The sequence below is a fragment of the Elephantulus edwardii genome, unplaced genomic scaffold, assembly GCF_000299155.1.
Source record: "Elephantulus edwardii isolate Elephantulus edwardi_28Jun2011 unplaced genomic scaffold, EleEdw1.0 scaffold00163, whole genome shotgun sequence".
Classification (NCBI taxonomy): domain Eukaryota; kingdom Metazoa; phylum Chordata; class Mammalia; order Macroscelidea; family Macroscelididae; genus Elephantulus; species Elephantulus edwardii.
The window spans coordinates 1,913,094-1,936,812 of NW_006399913.1; the positions used below are offsets into that span (position 1 = coordinate 1,913,094).

General features: G+C 36.9%; 1 protein-coding gene across 1 annotated transcript in view; it reads left to right on the forward strand.

Moving 5' to 3' along the window:
* The window catches only part of CTSC (cathepsin C), a 36,907-nt gene that overhangs the window by 6,354 nt on the left and 6,834 nt on the right, over positions 1-23,719 (forward strand). Inside the window, exons 3-5 of the mRNA XM_006895275.1 lie at positions 16,570-16,736; positions 18,298-18,453; positions 21,091-21,206. Of these exons, the coding sequence (XP_006895337.1) occupies positions 16,570-16,736; positions 18,298-18,453; positions 21,091-21,206 (439 nt within the window). The remainder of the gene's footprint in view (positions 1-16,569; positions 16,737-18,297; positions 18,454-21,090; positions 21,207-23,719) is intronic.

Below are 23,719 nucleotides of genomic sequence, written 5' to 3' on the forward strand. Positions count from 1 at the left end.
TCTCTATGCTTTTGATGTTGTTAATTGCCATCGAGCTGGAGGTGACTCATAGTGACCCTATGAATGAAAGACCTGGACTCCTGTATAACTTTTGTCCTTTCTCCAGGTTCATAGCATTTCCAGAGGCAAGTTATTACAGAAGTGGGTGCCACCACCCCTGCTTCCAAGCTTGTTTTAATTGAGGAGCTCCACCAAACACTGTCCACCATGGGTAACCATTGTCTCATTTGACACATCAGTGTTACAGTGTTCAGCTTCACAGCAACCACAAATTACCTCTGTATAGCAAGTGACATATATTAGATACTGAAAATTATTATTGTTCCTCAAATATATTGACCCCACTTTAACATGTATGGTAGTTTACTAACTGAAAAAATAACATACACACACATGTTGTTGCTGTGTGCTGTTGAGTCAGAACCGACCTATAGCTGTCCCTCCAGCAGGTTTTCAGAGACAATTAATTGCATGAGAGGAGATTGCCCATCCTTTACCAGCAGAGCAGCATGTGTGTGTGTGTATATATATTTATAAATATAATCATATAGTTATATACACATACATATAAGTTGTTTTCCATTATTGAGAACATCGACACACCATAAAAAATGCAAATGATAATTGTTAGGCATTTAGAGGTGAGACCTCATGAGAAAATAGCACTTTTTCTCTGTTTCAGTTAAAAAATAGAATAAAATTATCAGAAGGCATCTACTATTAAGTTTTAAATGTCTTGTTCAAATGATAATATAATCTTCTCAAAGTTGTACCAAAGTAGCAATATTTGACAAGTTTTTGTCCTGTGCACTTACTATATACATGGTTATTCCACAAATAATTTGAATTCTGAATCCCTCTCATTGACTCAGAGGAAACCCTAAGAATTGTTTTCCTTTTGCCTTCTTTACTTCTTAATAATCTTGCTAGAGTTTATTAAGGAGCTGTTCATGCTGGGTATTCTATTAGACTTCTGTTCCACTACTTGAATCTTCTACATTATGCAGTTCAACAAGATAGACACAACTTCTTTCTCATTCTCCCTTTGAAGTTACTGTGAAATAACTTTGAAGTTATTGTGAAGTTCCAAGTGCTTATCACCTAAAGGATAAGTACTTTTCAGAATTTGGGTTTATCTTTGTTTTCTAGTTTTAAAATAACAAAATAGCACATACTGCTTGGGGTTAAAGAACAAACTTCTCTATTTCTCCTACTTGATCAGGGCCTAGGTAGTGGTATGCTTTCTGTGAATGATAAAGGGAAGGTCTTCCATTGCCTTTCCATTTTTGGTTGTTGTTGTTGTTGCATGCTGTCTAGTCAGAACTGACCCATAACTGACTCTCCAGTGTATTTTCAGAGGAAGTATATCACACATTAGGAGATTGCCCTTCCTTCTCCCACGGAGTAGCTGGTGGATTTGAACTGTGTGCCTCTGCAATTTTAGTGTGCTTATTACTAGACCACCAGAGCTCACATTGTTTTCTAGTAGGGCCAGTGATTTTTTTTTTTTTTTTGGCTTTTTCTAGATCCTTAGACACACTGTCTTCTCCCTGAGTGTGACCCATATTTCTTAGCTACTTCTATGCTTTTCTAAGAAACCATTCAGAAGGGATTAGGATAGACAGCACTCAGTATGTAATGATTTGAGATTGCTAAAGGAAAGGTTGGGAATTCCCAGTCCACTAGCCAGGGGAGAAAAATGGTATAGTCTCCTCATGTAAAGATCTATATCCTCAGGGTCTCAGTGTTGGAGTGCTGATCAGATGGCAATGGTCTTGCTTTTGACATGGATCTTTGGTGGTGGGATGATTAAGGATCTGTCAGCTTCATAAATGAATGTTTTCATAAAGAGAACAGACTTCAAACCCTGATAGGACTGTAGTATTCCGTATAAGTTCAATATCAAGACAAAAATTCTCATCACTGGGCCAGTTGGCAGCACCGTGATTGATGAAGAGTTTGCAGTTGTTAACATTTTCAGCTTGCTCAGATCTACAGTCAATACTCTTGTCACCAGCAGTCAAGAAATCCAGAGTACTAAAGAGCAATGATGTCAGTCTGGAAACTGGTGCCCCTGGTAAAGGCCGTGGTCTTTGCAATTACTTGTTATGCAACAGAAAGGTGGACGATGATTAACGATGACAGAAGAATTGATGCCTTTGAGTTATGGGCTAAAGAAGAGTATTGAACATACCAGGGACTGTCAAGAGCACAAACAAATCTGACCTAGAGAGGATGAAACCAGACTGCTCCTTGGAGGCAAGGAATTTGAATCTCTGTCTCATATACTTTGGGCACGTGGAAAGGAGAAACAGGTCACTAGAGAAAAAAAAAAATGCTTGGAAGGGCAGAGGGACAGGACAGGACAGGAAGACCCCAGATGAAATGGATTGACACAGTAACTAGATAGTTGTGTCTGAGACATTGAGACTGGCTCAGAATAGGGCAGAGTTCAGAGCAATTGACACTGTGAGTTTTGGGAGACTCAATGTCACATAACAACAATAGGACTGTTCTGCTCTGTCCTAGTGGTTTTCTGGGAGTTACAATTGGCCTAATGTGAACCAGTATGGATTGGTTTCTTTTGTAATCAGCATCTTGTTCAGAACCTGAACAATAACATCTGCAAGGTCATAAAAAAACCTGCTCAGACATTGATCGTAGAGGCAGCGGCCGCCATGGACGTGTTCCTGATGGTTCGGCACCACAAGACCACTATCTTTACCTACGCCAAGGAGTCCACCACCATCTATGAGCTGAAGTGCATTGTCCAAGGCATCCTGAAGCGGCCACCCGAGGAGCAGCGTCTGTACAAGGACGGCCAGCTCCTGGAGGACACCAAGACCCTGGGCGAGTGTGGCTTCACCAGTGAGACAGCGAGACCCCAGGCCCCAGCCGCGGTGGGGCTGGCCCTCCGAGCAGGTGACACGTTTGAGGCCCTCCACGTGGAACCCTTCTCCAACCCACCTGAGCTGCCGGACGTGATGAAGCCGCAGGATTTGGGAAGCAGCACCAGTGAACAGTGAGGGTGGTGCCCCCACCCCCGAAAAAAAGAGACTGGATTAAAAGTTGAAGACCACTAGAACAGAAGTAACAGAGAAGGGGCAAGAGTAGATTTTAAAAGGAGATATGATACTGATAATAAAATCCAGTGCAGTAATATAAAACAAACAAACAAACAAACAAAAACCAAAAAAACCTGCTCAACACAAGCTCACAATCACAAATATAAGAACCAAGACTTCAGCTTATTGAACATCATTTACCTTGCTAGACAAAGGCATTCCACCAACTGTTCTGTGGGATAAAGATGGGCAATCTCCCCACTGTATGATTTACAGCTTCTGAAAGCCTGCTGGAGGGTCAGCTGTGGGTCAGTTCTGAATTGATGATACATGACAACAACAATTAGGTTCATAAATATTTTTTTTCTCGTTGGTTTAACTGCTTTGGCAATAGAATGCTAATAACTTCTTGGATTGGGTAGGACATGATGCTGGATAAAATTCTGGGTCTTGAAAGTTTTATGATTTCCCGTGAGAAGGAAGCACCAGATTAATTTTTTAAGTTTATGAAACAATGATAAATAACTAGGCATTGACTCAGGAAACTTTCTTGCAAGCATTCACATTTTGTTTTCTTTTAAAAGCACTCTGTTTGCCAAACTAAACACAATGCTCTTTTCAAGCCAGTTCCCAAAGCTGTCAAATTCAAGTGTATTCAACAGTTACCTGTTTCAGTTATACTTGGCACCCTCTAACAAATGTGGATTCCTTAAAAGTGCCTGAAAGTGGAAAAATGCCAAATCCTTGAATAAAAATATAATGCAACAGAAACAATATTAAAAATGTTGAATTATGACTGACTTTATGGAGTGGGTGGATATGTGATTGTTCATTATATTTTGATGTACTTTTTGGGTGGGGTTTTTTTTTGTTTTTTTTTTTTTAAATAATAGTACATCACTAAAACAAAGAACTCAAAATGATAATTTAAAGATTTGTGAACCAAGAAGGCTCTGGTCTGAAAGGCACATCAGACTTTCCACAAAAAATAAGGGTAAAAGATTAAAAAGAAAGAATCATGTGGGGAAACTTAAGATACTTGGAGATATAAACTCAGAAGGCTTTGGTTTGTGTAAAAAAAGGGCAGTCTAAAGGCAGAGCCTTAACACAATTTAAAGTCTCATCATGAATCTGCTGGGGGCTTAGTAGGGAATTGTGCTGCTAACCCAGAGGCCTCTCCTCTCTAGTGATCCTAGTCCACCAGCCACTCTGCAAGAGGAGGGTGAGCAGCCTCTTCTCATGTGACTAATAGCCTTGGACAGCCAACTGATGAGCTATGAATAGGTCTAACTCAGTGGCAGTGAGTTTTGAGTTTCCAGTGGCAAGTCCTTTAACCTTGAAGGCTGACTTCACCATGTATCTCAAGGACTGTGTTAGTTTTCTCTGCAGTCTGTCTAGTGCAGGATAGCTAGTCTGTTCCCAACCTGTAATTTTCATTATAATCACAGGGATGCTAGATTACTGGTAGCTGTTCGCCAGATGTCTTGATACATGCGTTATCCAAACATTTATAATGGACTGCTAGAAACAAGAATGATTGAGAATGATATTACCAGAAAAATTAGTTCTATCCCCAATCCTGGGGCTACCTATTAACATATGGAATGATATACCTTTAAACAATTGCAGAGCTTTAACCAGTCACACTTAGGGACCTATAGTTGCCAAATTCTAGCTTCTATCATGTCCTGATTTTTAACTTCTCACTGATTTCTGAGTATTTTTGAGGGGGTCAGTAGTGTCAGCATCCTTATGAAATACTGCTATGGATGTTATTAAAACAAGAACAGTGCACTGGAATATTCAAATAAATGGTTTATTTGTCTATTCTATGTACTGATGTTGTTCTTGTTATGTACCATAGAATCACTTGTAATTCATAGCAACCCTATGTACAACAGCCCTAATTCTGTGTGCTGATAACTTCTAACTTTATGGATTAGCGACAACAGCCAGAAATGTCAATCACATTTCCATATTAACAAATTTGAGGGTCTTGTGCTATTATTCTACTGTGACTTTTTTTTTTTTAAAGGTATAGCAATTTGACTTTTAGAAGATTTTTGTACTAGGATAGCTTTTTTCTAGAGAGAGAATTAAAAAAAATCAGAATTTCATCTTTCTTTGACTTGATCTTTGTTTTAAGAGTGCTTTAGTTAAAGGGAGTAATTTCACTTCAGAAATTTAGCACTTAATGCATGATGATTATGTGTTCATGATGATGCTTATTCCCAACATAATTAATGACTCAGTTTACCATTGTAAACCTTTCTTAGGATGTCACTGATTTTCTCAGTCAGTTATTCATGCAGCTGGGAACTGTGGGCATGTATGATTTGCCACATCTGAGGAACAAACTGGGTGAGCTCCTTTGATGTCTATTTTTAACTTTTCTGCTATATGCACACTTTTTCAATTTTTTTTTTTTCTTAGCATCATCTCCAAATAGATGTTCAGTCATTCAGCAGATGGTTGGCATGGCTTTTGCTTGCAAGCTTCTCCCTTGAGTGTGAGCATCGCATCGTTATCTAATACTTACCTGGCTACACTATGTTATGTGAATGCGTTTTTGTTATTTTATGCTTTGTTTGCACACATCAGATTAGCTGTTCATGTGTGACATTTGAACCAAAATAGACTTAAAACCAAAGTGATAAAAGACTCAGTTCATTTAATTCACATCCCTTATTGTGCTGCCTCAGATATCGAAGAGGACTTCCTGAGAGAGAATTATTTAAGGCCCTAACATTGTAAATCTGTCAAATTGTGGAGAAGATGGTTGTTCCAGATAAATGAACATACCTATCACTCATCCCTGTGTGACATTTTTCCCATCCTCTTAATGCTAGCTCCTCTTTAGAGATTGTCATGCCTTCTAATGAGGAAATGAGTGCTCCAAATAAGATTCTTAAGGTACTTCTATACAAATTTGGAAGTGACATGATGGTGCAGTGACTAAAGTACTAAACTGTTAGCCCAAGGCTCAGTTGTTCGAACCCACTCACCACTGCATGAGAGAAAGACGTGGCAGTCAGCTTCCTTCAAGGTTTATAACCATGCCAGTTCTCTGTCCTGTGGGTTCATTATGAGTCAGAATCAACCTGATGCCTTTGGGTTTGGATGTAGAAACTATTAGGAACTTAGAATAAAATGTCTTATTATAAGACAGTTTTGAAAGTAGTAAATATTCATTACTTTTGAAGTAGAACATGTTTATTATAATTCTTTTTTTGCAAGAATAAGTTTCAAGTGAACACCAGTAACTAGTGAAACCAGCCTTTCTGTTTTCAGTGGTCCCGGTTAGCTTCCTTGAAACAATTATGTGGAACAACAACAATAACAAAAAACCACAAACCTAAGCAAAACTGCACCAAGAAAAACTTCTCAAGCTTAAATGATAGCTAACAGATTATTTATAATTGTGTCTAGTTAAGCATTGTTTAACAAACAAAATGTCTCTTAGTGTTGTGGGTTACAGAACTGGTTTTGTTTTTTTAACTTAAAAATATAGAATATTTTGGGATTTTACAAAGGCAACGTCTAATTGCAGATTAAAATGAGCTGAAAGTTAAGACGTATCTTCTGAATTCTTTACAATAATTGGAAAAGTATAAATCATGTGAAATAGTTTTCATTATTTCAAATCTTCTCAGAATCTGTATATATTTTATGATAGTTATTTTAGGAGAGAGTTTTAATAGGAAACTTTTGCCCAAGTAAAAAGAAAGATTCTCTCAGAATGCAGGTTAGGAAATTTTGTTCTAAACTTTTTCATTTTTCTTTGTAATTAGGGAGCCCCCAGTAGAAAAGAGAAACCAGGTTTGTACAGTGACCTTCCAGTGCATCTGCATGTGATATTTCAGCATGTTAGCTGCATGTGCTTCAGCATTCAGCTTGAGAATGGCCACTTTTTAATACATGCCTTAAATAGCATTTAAAAAAAAGAACATGTAACTAATCAGTGCTGCTATTTTAGTCACTAAAAAGAAATTAATTCAATTGAATGTTATGATTAACACAACTAAATTATATTTTGTTCATGGTGTAATGTTTATTTCCACTTTTGGAATGCATGCTGAATCATTGATTGTTGATACTACTTCTGTGGATGGATTTTTAAAAATATTATAGGTGCATCTGATGTAGGGTAAGTGGAATGACTCAGAATAAAAAGTAATTTTGTCTTACTTTTTTAATTGATTAAAATTGTTGAAAACAGTTAAGAACACATGAAAACATCTTGCTTTGACTGCACATAATTGTTTGAAGCCTGAGCAGAAAGAAATATAAATTACACTTAGATCTACCTGTTGCATGCAGTGATATAAGCAACGTGCTTATTATATTTCACTGGAAAAGAACGTTTTCACATGAATAATACTGCCACAAACTACACTTTCCCAATGATACAGTAGCAGCAATAAATCAACTTGGAATCTCTCTGTTAGAAGGACAGAGAGACAAATATTTTGTGGTCAATGCCTCACTTCATACAGACATCTCATTACAGCAGTATGTCCCATTTCATTCTTTTTTCTACAATTACACAATCTTCTGCCCCAGCACCAGCATGCATTAGAAGTGACAGAAAAGTAAACCAGTAAATCCCAGAGGTGGAAAATGTAACTAATACTTTTCTGCCTCGTGCTCGTGAAAGAGAAAGAGTCAGATCCGTACTGACATGTAACCCTGATTTTTATTGTTTTCTAGTTGTTAAATGGAGCATCTGTTGAGGGGATGCTTTTCAACCCACAGCCAAGGAAAGTCTTTGAGGCTCAGAGGCAGAACAGCGTGCAGCACCCGACCTACCTCTGGCAGCTAGCAGGCCTCTGACAACTACAATCTCTCTACAGTCTTTATGTGCATGTTCTGTGACCCTCCTCTAAAGGCGGCTGCCCTCCTGACACTTTCTTGGAAAACAGGAATCATAGTTTTGGAATGTGGACAACCAGAAATTACACAGAAAAAGGAAAAAAAGAAATCTGGAATAAAGGTCTTAAGTGACCGCACTAACCTTTAAAAGCATTTTTTTTATTAACTCTTTGGAATATGCTTGCATTGAAATGACTTTCCAGGAGTAGTTAGAATTTGAGATTTTGTGTGTGTGTGTTTTGCCCTCTTATTACCTGAAGAACCCCAGGACTCCTTTAATGGAAAACTTAAAGGCTTTCGTATCACTTTGAATTGTGATATTAGAGAAGAATGCTGACTATCCAGAGAATGTCAAAAGAACAAATAAGTCTGTCATGGGAGAAGTGGGCACAAGGGTAGTGAAACTCTGTCTCATATACTCTGGGCATTTGTCAGCAGGGACTAGTCCTTGGAAAAAGAAATCATGCTGGGACAGGTGGAGGGTGAGAGAGAGAGAGACCCTCAGCAAGATGGCTTGACACACTGAGCTGAGCAGTGGGCTCCAGCATATTTAAGATGTTCACTATGGCATAGGATAAGGCAAGGTTCTCACAAGTCCACTGTGAGTTGTGTTCAATTTGATGAACAAATATGAGTTACTGCTACATGGTCCTGAGGTACATGTTCATGGGGAGAAAAAAAGTTTTCTGACATAAACAATCCTGGTGAGGGGTAGAGTGCTTCCTTGATTACTGAAAAGTTAAACTGTTTACCCCCACCAGCCACGCATGATAAAGCAGTCTGTTCCTGTTTAGATTGACAGCTTGGGAAACTTATTGGAGTGCCATCAGGATCAGAAGCCGCTTGATGGCATTTGATCTATATTATATGCGTAGCTTTTCTTCTGTACACTGGCTTCATTGGAGGGACTTTTTGCTAGAGAGAGTAGATTGTTATTAATCTTTAATTGGTTCAGGAAACTTCTAATACCACCTGAGAAGGTCGGCATTGTATCTTACAATGACGCTGAATAATACAACCATCCCAGCCCTACGTGGATGAATCTTTCCTTCCATGTCCCACCTCCCTAGTACTCTCCATTGTTGTTATTGCCGTTGTGTTCTATCAAGTCAGAACTGGCCGACAGCTGACACTCTGGCAGTCTTTCAGAGGAAATTAATTGCACAGGAGGAGGTTGTCCTCCCACGGAGCAGCTTGTGGATTTGAACTGCCTGCTTTTGAGATTGCAGTGCAGCTTCTTGCCACTAGGCCACCAGAGCTTCCCTAGTACTGTCCATTAGTAGGAGAAATACCTTTATCTTAGTTCCTGTTGAACATGCAGATACCTCTCTTTGCTCTATTGTTCTGAGGTTATTTGAAAGCATGTATTCATCTTCCAGACCCCAAGTCTGAATTTCTCCCTGTATACATTTAGCACCTAGTATACCTAAAACTTTCTAGATCCTTGCAAAATATACCACAACTTTATTGTCTTTTCCCTAATGTGTTAGCTTACAGAATATTAATTTTACAAAGTTTGGCATGCATGTATCAGAGATTCTCTGTTTGTACCTGTTACTCTGCACTAAAAATTACCTGACTCCAGAGTTCTAAGAGTTATTTATTTCCCAGCTGATTTTTTGGGAGGTGAAATGGTGCCAACGCAACCAGGATGTATGAGAATATATTTAACATGTAATTGAAATTTTCTCTATTGATATTTTGTATTTTATGAGTTTCTTAAAAATACTTCTCTGAATAACTTTGTACCTAAATGTTTGTTTTGATTATAAAAGAGGAGGGTTGGTAAGTACAAAATTACTTATTTATGTCTTAGAATACTCACATGTACACATGTAGTATCGCATAGCATTCTGTCATGGTTGCCTATTTATTTTACCCTTTGTCCTTTAAATTCCATGAGAGAAGAAATCCCATTTGTTTTATGAATTGTTTTCCTCTGTGTATATAGTACACTGCCTGATAATTGATATGCCTTAATAAATATTTGTAAATGAGAGGAAAGGAAATGATTTCTCACTATGATGTCATTGTTATACTAATCTCGTAAGTAAATCACAGTCTTGGTGTCTTTAGAGCCTTTAGAGAACCGACAGTGATTTCCCTAAAGCCTGGAAAACCAATGCTTTGAACTAGTCTGGATCAATGGTTATTACTCCACTCTAATAGTTCCAGTTATGTTTTAGGCTGAAAGGTCAGTGGTTCTAAACCATTCCTAGGATAAATAAAAGTGAAACAATATGCTTATAAATATATACATTCTTGGAAATTGTATTGGAAAGATTGTCCTGGCCTACAGGCTCTCTGGGAGTTGGAACCAATGGAGTGGCACTGGGTTTAATTTTTTATGTGTGGGCTTTGTTTTGTTTTTGTTTTACTTATTAGGTACATTTAGGAGCACAAACTAAGATTTACAATAAATGAACCCTTGAGATGTCTTCAAACTTAAGTCTGGCTTGAGGCTCACCTAGTAGATAATGAGTAAGAGAATTACGTATGTGTCTAGGAAATTTCTTGTTGTTGAGTACCCTCAAGTCTGAACGGACCCATAGCTGACACTCCAGGTTTTTAGCAGCAGTAAATCACATGGGAGGAGACTGCTCATCCTTCTCCCAAAGAGCAGCTGATAGATTCGAACCCCATGCCTGTGAGATTGCAGCATATCTTCTTAACACTAGGCCACCAGAGTTACTCACTCTACAAGTATATTTTGATATAAATTTCTTTTCAACAGTAGGAATTAATACATTTTTGGTTCTCCACTTCTGTTTGTTAACTCTAGTTAGAAATTCTTCCAGTAAAATGCAGGAAGTCATTTACTTGCAGCTACTGTAACAGTTTCTGGCAGTTAAACAATTCATTACAATTCAGGTGAAATCAATGTTTCTGTCTAGTCAGTAGGCAGAAAACTAGAGCTAATCTTTGGAATTGACAAAGGCAAGTTTACTTTTTTTCTGAGCAAGGACACAATCTTCTTGAGTTCAGCAAAACACATGTTAGTAAATTTTGCATTGGCTTATTTTGTTGTTATCTAACTGCTTTTATTTATACTTTAGAACTGATAACAAATGACTGGTTAATTTACACATATGCAGATATCTACATAGTATCTAAAATGCATACAAATTAAAATAGACTTCCTTCCTCTTTGTTGCTATAGTATACTATCTCTTCTTTATAATTCATTCTTAAATTATTCAACATTATTTTCAATTATTTGTTACTCATGAAATGAGTCATCTTGATAGATTAGATTTATAAATCCAAAGTTTGTATTTATATGTTTCACAATATGTGTTATGTACATTTGAAATTTACACTTATGATTATGCTAAAATTCTTATTATAAAATGTGAAGCAATATTAAAGGACAATAGGAATAATATGACCTTTATCTATTGTTACAAAACATATCCTACCAAAGTGTATTCCATGTTGATATAATTTGAAAGCAAAATAAAATAAGTTTTATTACCACATGATTTTGTCATCAAAATATAAGAGGCTCTGTTACCAACAAATAATTTCCATTACTGCACATTATTGACATTTGATAATATAATTTTAGATCCAATTTTTAAAATCTTTTAAATAAAGAATGTCGGTAAGTATTGGCTCATTTAGTAAAGTTTTACAAGAATTAAGCTTTACCAGAATTTAGCAAAATAACTGATTGGTATTGAAGAAATTATAATCTCAGAGACAAATTTAAACCATAATTTTTGAATTACTGGCAAATGAAATTTAAAAAGTGAATGTCACATTGAAGGAAATATTTCAAAATGTGATTCTAAAAGTGTTATCTTTCTTGATATAGCTGGCTAAACTCAGACTAGGAAAAGTGAAAGTATACATTTTTCCATTTTTCTGAGTGGGTAATGCTTAAATCTATTTTTCCAGGGATCGTTTTAAGCCATTATTTTTTTTTCTTTTCTTTTCTTTTTTTTTATGGAACACTTCTTGCTGATGTTCTCTGTATTGTTCCAATTTTAGTATATGTGCTGCCAAAGCGAGCACTGTTTTAAGCCATTATGAGAGCCACTGTAAGATCCTGTTGAAGCAGGTGCATGTAAAAGAAAAAAAAACTAATAAAGCCTCATGACCTCATAGCCATTTTAATACACAGTAAATGACAGCTGACCATATTAAATAATAATGGAGGCTTTTCAATTATAGTTTTATGTTGTTGCTTGTTGTTATATAAGGTAGTCTCAGAACTGAACCAGAGGTGACCCTCCAGTGAGTTTTCAGAGGAGATAAGATTTCCCATCCTTCTCTCACAGAGCAGCTGGTGGCCTTGAACTGAGTCCCTTCAGGATTGCAGTGCTGCTTATTCCATGTTAGAGATAGAAATGAAATTGTCTAGTTCTCTCATGAGTTATCTCTTCATACCATTTTGGGGAGCACTGATTCTCTTACTCCTGTTAGTTGTACTGTGATGGTTTGTGTTTTACTGTGATGATAGAAGCTATGCTACTAGTATTTCACATATTGTCAGTATTATCCATGATGAAAAGGTTTCAGTGGAGATGAAGAAAGAGATGGACAATCTTTCTTTTATTCTACTTTTTTTTAATAATTGGCCAGTGAAAACCTTATGTATAGCAGTGTCTTATACAAAACTGAAAAATGAGCCCATTCTGTTTAAAGGCACAATATTACTGAAGAACAACTACTTCTTAAGAGAGTCCTTGGTGACATGGAAGGAGTATAGCTTTTAAGATTTCCATTTGCTTATATGGCAGATGCAAGATGAACAAAAAATTAGAAAATTGGGCATACTGTAAGTTGGATCTAGGAAAATTGGGAGCTGTAAAAAAAAAAAGATACACATAGAAATATCCTAGTCATTAGAGAGCTAAAATGGACTGGTGATGATTATTTCTAATTAGAAAATCATACTGTCTACTATGCTGGGGATTGCAAATCTAAAATAAATGGAATTACATTTATTGCCAAAAAGGACATTTTAAGATCAATCTCAAAATGTAATGCTGTCAATGATAGTTTAATAATCATATGCATACAAGGAAAACCAGTTAATACAACTAACTGTTTTTCCATTTGCACACAGCCATTGAGTCAAAGATGAAGAAATTGAAGATTTCCATCAACTTCTACAAACTGAGATTAATCAAACTTGCTCTAGAACATATAGAAGTTAAAGGGAAGGGAGGAAATGATGAAGCAAGAAACCTGAACAAAATTTTAAAGGGCATATTGAGAAGAGAAAATAACGCATTGTAATGACACATTGGTAACCTGGAGTTAAACAGAAGATGGGAAGTTCTTGAAAAGGCTGAAGAAAAAGACAAACCAGGATTTCCAGTAATATTCAATGGACAAAATATTGAAAGATGAATTGACATAAAAATATCATAGGTTAGTAAAACCTTGCTGAAGATAATTCCAAAAATGTTTTCACCAGGATAGCCATAGGGAACAGTTAGAAAAGTAAGCCAGATTCAGAAGAGGACATGGAATAAGAGGTGTCTGCTACACATTGACTGGAATCAGAAATACCAGAAAGATGTTTACCCTTATTTTATTGACTACACATAGGCATTCAACTGTCTGACTCATTAAAAGTTATGAATAACATTGCAGAGAATGGGAATTCTAGAACAACTGTGCACATGAGAAACAGAACATACTGCTTTGTCTAAAATCAGAAGTGTGTGTCAGGGTTATATCCTTTCACCAGAGGTAATTAATAATCTGTAGGGAGCTGTGGTAGCATAGTGGTTAAAACTGCTGCAATCCCAGAGGCATGCAGTTTGCATGCACCCAGCTGCTCCATGAGAGAAGGATGGGCAATGTCCTGGTCTCACAATTAGATAGGTAGAGTGAGGATGGGTAAAGGAAATGGGAAATCTGGTGTGAAAAACAATGTATGCAAATTTTGTAAATAATCCATCCTTTCTCCAGGTTCATAGGTTTTCTGGAGGTAAGCTATTATGGAAGTGGATGCCACTCCTGCTTCCAAGATTGTTGTAATCTAATCGGGGAGCTCCACTACATGGTTTAAAATTAAGGAGGGAGTGTGTCAGGATTATATTCTTTCTTCATACCTGTTCAGTCTATGTGCTGAGCAAATTATAAAAAAAATCTATACTCTACAAAAAGTAAAGTACCTACTGGCCCAGTGATGACAATTTTTCTTTTCCTTTTGCAGAAATGCAACCAATAGTGAAGTCTGTTACCTTTTTCTTCAAGTATTTAAAATATTTCCTTTGATCAAGAAAAGTTGTGCCATCTGCATAATACAAGTTGATGAGTCTTCTTCCAATCCTAATAAATCCCAACCTCTCAAGTGATTTATATAGCCCAGAGCCTGGGAAGTTGTGGAGAAAGGACACAGCCCTGAAACATGCCTATCTTGATTATAAGCCATGGAGTGTTTCCTTGCTCTAGTCACACAACAACTTCTTGGTCTAGATGTGGCTTCATATGAGTAAGATTAAATGTTCTGGAACTCTCTTTCTTCTCAATGTTAGCCAGGTTTAGTCTGATCCACACAGTTAAATGCTTTTGAATTGTCAATTAAACACAAATTTAGATTCTTCTGGAATTTGCTGCTTTCGGCCAAGATCCAGCTAACATCAACAGTGATATCTCTGCTGCCACAGCCTTTCCCAAACCCAGCTAGAACTTCAGGTGGTTCTTTGTCAATGCACTGTTCTAGCCATTTTTGGATAATCTAAAATGCATTGCTTATTTGTGATAGCATCAATTTTGTTCAACGATTTTCACATTATATGGGATCACCTTTCCTGGGAATGTAAACAAATATAAACATCATCTGTTGGCTAAGTGGTTGTCTTCCAAATTTCCTGGTGCAGACTGCTAAGCATGTCTAGGGCAGCGACTGTTAGTTGAAGCGTGCCAATTAATTTTCCATTGATTCCTAGGACCGTATTTTTTTTGCCAATGCCTTAAAATTATTTTAACTTCTTGTCTCATGATTCTTGGCTCTTTATCATTTGCTAAGTAAATAGGAAGTTATAATTCTTTAATAACAGAACTCCGATGGCCAAGAGGTAGGAGCTGTATTGCCAGCCTGAATCCACAAGATACCCCAATGGAGAAGGATGGACAATCTCCTCCCTCGTGATTTACTGCCACTGAAAACTCCCTAGAGAATCAGCTATGGGTCAGTTCTGATTCAATAGTACACATGAAGAGCTACAACTTTCTAATAGGGAGTTCTGGTGGCCTTGTGGGTTGGGAGTTGAGGAGCCATCCCAAATGACCATTGTTTGAATCCATGAGATGCTCTGCAAGAAAAATGGGCAATCTTCTGTGGGATTTTACCACCGCTGAAAAACCTCTGGAGGCTCAGCTATGAATAAATGACAATGCGTAAGTGACTGAATTTTATAATTGACAAGGAACATAGAATATTTGAACATATTTGCATCATAAAGAACCATGGGAAAATCAGCTATGTTCAAGTGATATTTTTCCCAGTCCACTGAAAACAAGTCATACTTCTCAGAGGAGAAATTCACTTAGAATGAGATTTCGTACTTGTAGCTAATGTTTATGAGAACTATTTTTTTTTTTTTTTTGCAATTTGAATGTTCTTAACATCTCGAGAGAAGTGTGATTTTGATTTCTGCCCCAATAGTTAAGTTTTCTTGGCTCCTCCAAGTATGATTGCTCCAACATAATGTGTTAAAATGAATATTTAGACAATCATTTTATTGAATCTATTTTTTTTCCAAGATTGTGGAAACATCAGCCTTTTTGGCTATATGTGCTTGTATGCCTAGAAACGTTGCAGTGTACACAGGAACTACAGTGTGATCAATATGTATCTGATAAAGAAATGAAAGTTGTTGTGTACCATCAAGTCAGAACCAACCCATAGCTGACTCTCTGGCCGGTTTTTAGAGGCAGTTAACCACTGGGGAAGGGACTGCACATCTTTATTCCATGGACTGTCTTAACTGCAATGAATTTGGTTTCTATTTGGTTATCTAATAATTCTTGTACTGACTCTTGTATTTTATTAGTGAATATTTTATCTGCATTGGTAAATATTGGTAATTATGTCTAGTTGACTTTAATTAATGGTGTAAATAAGTAATGCACTCAGCTGCTAACTGAAAAGTTGCGAGTTTGAGTCCATCCAGGGTGCCTAGAATAAAGCCTAGCAGTCTGCTTTAGAAAAATCAGCCACTGAAAACCCTATGCAGCACAGTTCTGCTCTTAACATAATAGATCAAATGAAGTACTACCTTAAAAACAAAGTACCTGTCCTTTGTTAGCTAAACCTACCCTTTCTCCTCTGTAAATGAATATTCTCATTGCCTTCCTCTTTCTAAGCTTATTAAATAAGGTGATATGTAGAATGTCTGGAGTGTGTCAAATGCTCTTAAGAATGTTTGTTTCCTTCCTTGCCTTTCATTCCAAGAATTTTTTTTTTTGCCATGTACATGTCTCTACCTTTTACATAATAATTCTCAGAGTGTAAACTGAGAGTAAAGTTTTTGTTTGAATTGGCAGAGCCATGTCTGTAAGATGAAATTAATAAAGAAACATCTTTACCTTGAAGGAGGGCCAGGAAGTAGAACTGAGAGCTGAGTGCTAATTTTATTTGACTTGTATTTCCTTTGTTTGATTACAGTACAAAGAAGAAGGTGGCAAAGTAACCAGTTATTGCTACGAGACAATGCCAGGGTGGGTGCATGATGTGCTGGGCCGGAACTGGGCATGTTTCACTGGAAGAAAAGTGGGAACTGCCTCTGAGTCTGTGAGTGTAAACAAGGCACACCCCAAGAGTCTTCAAGAAATGTAAGTTTTAGTATACACATTTATTCATTTTTAGAGCTTTCAAGTTTGATTTATATAACTATGTTACTTCAAAACATAAAATTTTATTGGAAAAAGAGGCCAGCTGAAATAACCGAGAACAGTCCCCCCCAATGCCATTATTGAAAATATTTCACTCTGCCAGGAATCAAAGAAAAGAAATAAAAATCAAAGTTTAATCAAAGGAATCAAATCAAAGTTTGTTGAGGTCCAGATTAGCTTTCAAATAAAAGCCTGGCATATAGTGTGAGCAGTAACACTGAAGAGGTCTTCTTGGAATTAGCAGTTAAATAAAGTCAAGAGAGTAACATTTGCTTTTAGATAAAGCAAAGAAAGCAATATGGGGTAGCACAGAAGAATTGATAGAAATGAGAATCATAGGGAGGAAGTAGGAAATTCGCCATAGTATGGTGGATATTATAATTAATATCACAAAAAATGTGTATGAATATTTGAATGGGAAACCAATTTTCTTTGTAAACTTTCACTCAAATCATAATAAGAAAAATAAAACAAACATCCATAAGGAGTATCTTTTCCCATTATTTGATCATAATTCTTACTATGTTAATATATATTGTACATAGTCTCTCTGTACTCTTCTCCTCCCCTGGCATCCTATTTAATTAACAAGTTTTTAAAATCACATTCTAGAACAAATTTTGATGGGTGACTGTAAGGCGGCAGTCCCATGTCATCACTCAGCAATAGCAATGCTTAGCATTTAAAACTGTATATATTACTTTAAAAAAATACTTTGAGGTTGAGTTTGACTCAGACCCTCCATCAGGTTTCTAAGGCTGCAAATATTTTCAGGAAGGAACTGTAGATTTTCCTCCCTTGGAGTGGATCAGGACTCAAAATTTATTAATTCTGTATAAACATGTTCTGTTTATTTCTTTTTCATGTAGAATAGTAAGAACTCTTTTTTCACATTGCTAAATAATCTTATAGACATTTTTACTGACTGGCATGCAGTTAAATGATGTATTGATACTTATTTAATCAGCCTCTTTTTAAACATATGTGCAGATTGCTTAAGATCTATCATTACTATGAAAGGTTCTTGGATAGAATAACTTTAGACTTATAACTTAGTAGGCTTGAACTTTTCATCAGACACATTGTACTTATATTAGAATTTTTGTTTGAGAAAATACACATTTTTAGTGTTTCAATACACACACACACACACACACACACACAGCGAAATGCCTTCTTAGAAAGAGCAAACCATATACTATTTAGACACCAAGTAAAAGAGTGCCTGGGTTATAAAGTAGAGTACATCAGCTGAGCCCTAGTAGTACTATGGTTAAAATATGTGTCTGCTAACCTAAAGGTTGGTGATTTGAACCCACCAGCCCCCTCTGGTCAAAGAAAGATGTGGCACTCGGGTCTGTGAAGACTTGGAGGCTTGGAAACTCTGTGTTTTGTGCTTCAGATTGCGACACATCAGAATTAGCTCAATAGCTTTGAGTGTTGGTTTAGTTTATTTACATCAGTAGGGGTATATATAAAATTATCTTACTTTTCTTGACAGGTATTCTAACAGGCTTTATAAATATAATCACAACTTTGTGGAAACTATCAATTCCATTCAGAAGTCCTGGACTGCAACCGCATACAAGGAGTATGAAATTCTTACCCTGAGAGATATGATTAGAAGAAGTGGTGGCCACAACCAGAAACTGCCAAGGTAATAAAGTTCATCTCTTTATCACTCATAAATTCCATCTTCTCTTCTAATAGCCCTCAGTGCTACCTGCCATGATGCTTGAAAGTTTTTATGTCCTTTTTATGGTTTTAACTACATTTTCTGCATTTCCTATCCATACATGGGGAACTCTGACTGCCTAGTGGGAGATGCTTGGCTAGCCCACAGGTGCCACCTCTCTGGTGGTTTGAATCCATCAGTGGCTCCATAGGAGAGAAATGGGCATTCTCCTCCTGTTACAGCCTCTGAAAAACTCACTGGAAGGTCAGCTATGAGTTGGTTGCAAAGCAGTATGATTCCACAGCAGAGAGGATCTTGGTAATATTCAGTACACACAGAAAATTCAAATCATATGTTTTGGACTATTTTTACAATATTTTCAATTTGTAGTTTTGAATCAGTGAAGGCAGAATCCACAGCTACTGAGTGCTTAAAGAGATTTCTAGTCCCATGAGATGTGGTGGTCAGGAGAGTTTAAGAAAGGAAGCATAACATTGCCCCTTCTCAAGATCAGAAATGAAAGAATTGGAGTAGTAGAGTAGTAGTACTAGAATAAGATAGGAAGATGAGATGAGCAATAAAATTCTAAATAAAGGTGCATCTAGAGGACTGAGTATTCCATTTGAGTAAACATTTTGATCTTGGTATGATTATGGCCTCTGCTTCAAAATCTGCCCTTCACACAATACTGCTTTTTCATATGCAATGTGTTTCTGAGGAATATTTTGTTTTATTCAACCGCTTTTGTTTGGAGAAGGAAGGTTTTTAACTTTAGAAGATTTGAGTTAATTGGATGAATTTGAATGAAGTAAGAAATTAATCTTAAAGCATGCATTATACTCTGGTTGCCTAGTTCTTATTATCATTCTTATATAAATTAGTTTATATTATAAAAATCTATTGATATACTGTTGTTGTGTGTGTCATAGAGTTGGAACTGACTCATAGCTGAGCCTTTAGCAGGTTTTCGGAGGCAGTAAATTGCAGGGACACAGAGTAGTAGATAGACTTGAACTATGTGCCTTTGGGATTGCTTGTAACTGGATAAATTCTTGAGGTTTTAGGATATTTGTGAAATGATGGAACTATACATCAAATTTAGTGATTTCTATACTTACTTTTGAGATTCACACCTTTGCATGAAAGTCTGATGGCATAGTCCATAGGGAGCTTCCCTGCTAACCCAAAACCCAAAGCTCTCTGTTTCAAATCCACCTGCAGCTCCACAGGAATATGATGGACAATCTCCTCCTTCACAATTTACAGTCTTAGAAGCCCACTGGAGATTCCTCTAAGAGTTCCAACTCAATGGCAGTGAGAAATAGAGTTCAGAGGTTCTATAACGTTCTTCAAAACTCTAAGTCCAAAGATTAAAAGCCACTAACACATAATAAAAGGACCCCTGGTAGTATAGTGCATTGCATGTTGACCTGTTAATCAGTATGTTGGGGTTTTAAAGCCATTACATTTTCCATGGGAGAAATATAGACAACTTCCTCCCAAAAAAAATGTAAAGACTCAAAAACCCAGTGGAGGGTCACCATGACTCAAAACCAAGAGTTGACTGCAGTGAGATTAAATGAATAGTAAAAGGGTCCTCAGTGGAATAGTAATTTAGGTTTGGGGATAAAATCAAATGGTTGGCAATTTGAATCAACCAGTCCTCCTCAAGAAAAAGATAGACAGCCTAAGATTTAGAGCTTCAGAAACCCCATGGAGGGTTGCATGAGTTAGAGTTAACTTGACCACAGTGAATTTAAGCTGTTTATTGCAGGACCATATAACTGAAAGACAAAGCCCTGAAATTGCATCATACTGACAAACTTCAGTCTTGATTTATCTCTTATATTGCCATAAATCTTCCAAAATATATTTCTCCTCTCCTGGAAGACAATTTGAATTTAATATTCTTTACCAACACCAAGACTGAAAGATACCAATTCTTGTTCAGTCTTCCTTGTCTATTATACCTTGTTTGCATAAATGTAAGGTAGTTTAAAATATTGTGGCTTGCATCAGACACCTCTTAGTCCTCAAAGTGGAATCTTTGCTTTTGAAATAGACCCAAAATAGGTCTTTTGCAATAGGTTTGTCCCATGCAATACATCAGCTGATTCCTTTTTTGCTGTTTTTCAGGATATTTCTCGTGTCCAGTTGTGAAGATTTTTATTTATGTTGAGGTATAATCCAAACTAAAGAATTATACCATATTTTAAACTTCCTCTATTAGTGTTCCAAGTGTTCTTTAATTTGACCAAGAAAAGTTGTGTGATCTGCATATCACAGAATGTTAATGAGTCTGATCCTGATGCCAAGTTCTTCATAGAGTTTATCTTTTTAGATTCTTTTTTAGTCCATATATGGATTGAATAAGTATGGGGAAAACCTGTGTCATTATATTTTTTAAAAAAGTACTGGTTGTTGAAAAGGACATGAATAATTTAATCCATTCAGACAGCTTAGGTCCAGACAAATTAAAACACTCAGATCTGTGCTTGTTCAGTCTATTTCTAGATTTCTGTCCAGGTGGTTGTGACAATATGAGATTATGGAACAAGAGGCAAAGAAAAGATTGCATTTATGTCAGACTTTTATGTCAGACTTTTATTTTTATCCTAGGCCCAAACCAGCACCACTGACCACTGAAATACAACAAAAGATCCTACAATTGCCAGAATCTTGGGACTGGAGAAATGTTAACGGAATCAACTATGTCAGCCCTGTTCGTAACCAAGGTAAGACAGGGGTTTTGGTGTTTGTTTGGTTTTTGCTTTTTGCTGATTAATTTTAAAATATTTATTGAACATTTGTTAGGTGTCAAGGTCCTAGATAAATTCTAGGGATGAAGTAATGAAATGGACATAGTCTATTGTTGTTGTTCATTCATTGGCGACAAACAGCAACACCCTGATGGGAGTAAGCACGATGGAGACACACCACTTCGGGAGCCGTTCAGAGAGTTAATCCAGCTCAACTTTATTGGGGGCTGCAGCACACTTATATACTAGCAAGTAAACAGGAAGACAGGATAGGGTGAGCTTGCAGACGTGGGATATGTGGATTGGATAGGAGAACCTCAGCCTCGTGTATACTACCCCCAGCTCAACAGATGCGGCAACCATCTTCCCAGGTGGCAAGCATTCTCAAGTCGGTATGGCCAAACACAGGAGTGCTTTCTCTACCCCATATTAAAGGGTATAGGCTTGCACTTATCCAGAGCTAGATGATCTGTCCTGGCCAGAGGCCCTCCCTCTTCCCCATCATTCCCCAAAAGTCTATTCTAGTAAATGAATGGTAAAGAGAGTACACTATGAATTTCCTTCTTTCTTTTGAATCCTAAGTAGGCATTGGTAATGGATAATCTTGATAACAAAGCTCAGCATTTTCTTAGAGTCTTTTTAAATATTTGATCCAGGTAGTGGACACCATAAAGCATAGTAAAGAGAACAAACATTTACTCACTAAATACACAAGTCATGTGGGAACATTGCAGTAAATAAGCATGCAATATATATTTCTAACTGTGGCTGACTCTGAGAAGAGTGGGAATCCCAGAACACTTGATTGTGCTAATGTGAAATCTATACTTGGACCAGGAGGCAGTCATCAGAACAGAGCAAGGAAACACTGTATGGTTCAAAACTAGGAAGGCTGTACACCAGGGATGTGTCCTATATCCATACCCTTTCAACCTATATGCAGAACAGATTATCCAGGAGGTTGGGCTGTATGAGAAGTGTGGCATCAGGACTGGTGGAAGATTCATCAATAATCTGTCTTATGCTGATGACACAACCCTAATTGCTGAAAGTGAGGAGGACCTGAAGCATTCAATGCAGAAGGTCAAGGACTGCAGCCTTCAATATGGATTGAGGCTCAATATTAAGAAGACAAAGATTCTCACCACTGGGCCAATTGGCAGAACTGTGACTACTGAGATCCTTCTCTTTCTTTTTTATGTAGATAAAATTATAATTTTCTCAGTCTTCAGACATGTTCTTTTCCTATTTGTAGGCATTAAATAATGTATGTCAAAGGGTCAAAGATTGAACACAATGCCTGACAAATTGTTAGCCACTAATAATAGGAGTTATACTATTACGGTTTTTCTTGCATGTTGTTGTTAATATCATCAAATTGGAACTAACTCATAGCTGACACTCCAGTGAGTTTTTGGAGGCAGTAAATCACACAGGAGAAGACTGCCCATCTTTTTTCCATGGAACAACTGGTAGATGTGAACCACATACCTTTAGATTGGCAACATATTTTTGTTAGGCACCATTGAGTTGAGCATGACACATAGCAACCCTATGAACAACAGATCTATACCCTGTTCTATCCTGTGCCATCCTCACAATCTCTGACTTGCTCGAGCCCATTGTTGCTGTCACTTATGTCAGTCAATCTGATTGAAGGTCTTCTTTTTCACTGGCCCTTCACCTCACCTTTCTAACCATGTTGTCCCTTTCCAAGGAATACCATCTCTAGCAATATGCCAAAAGTATGCGAGTCAAAACTATCACCTTTGCATGTAAGAACTACTCTGTCTTTATCTTATCCAAGGTGTCTCTGCTCTTTTGGTACTACATATAGTATTTAGGACTCTTCTCCAACACCAGAGCTCAAAGGCATATTGTTATTGTTGAGTACCAATGAGTCAGAACCGACCCAAAGTGGACTTTCCAGTGAGTTTTCAGAAGCACTAAATCACATTAGATTAGTTTGCCCATCTTTCTTTCATGGAGCAGGTGGTGGATTCTAACCATGTGCCTTTGGGATTGCAGTGCAACTTCTTACTACTAGGCCATCTGAGCTCCCTTAAAGTTTATTGAATTTGGAAAAAAAAACAACCAAAAAAACCCACCAAACCCAAAAAAACACTGGAGAATATATAGCGCTTGTCCTAAAAATTTATGGTTTATTAATATATGCAAACAAAAAAATAAGTACAATATAAGAACTGTTTTAACAAGTTATTTTAGTAGTGAATAGGAGCATTGGAAAAAATAGAAAAAGTTAATTGCACTCACTTACTGAAAGATATCATTGACTAGTGATATGTGACAATAATTTAGGACAAGAAAAATAGGACTACTAATGCCAGCTTCTTTGACATTTGTTTGCTGAAAGTCTGGGTAAAAGCTATTATTATCTCCAATGGTCTGTATTCTTGGGGATTTTATAATATGCTATATACAGAACGACCACTTGGCCAACTGACTGGAAGAGATCGATATTTGTTCCT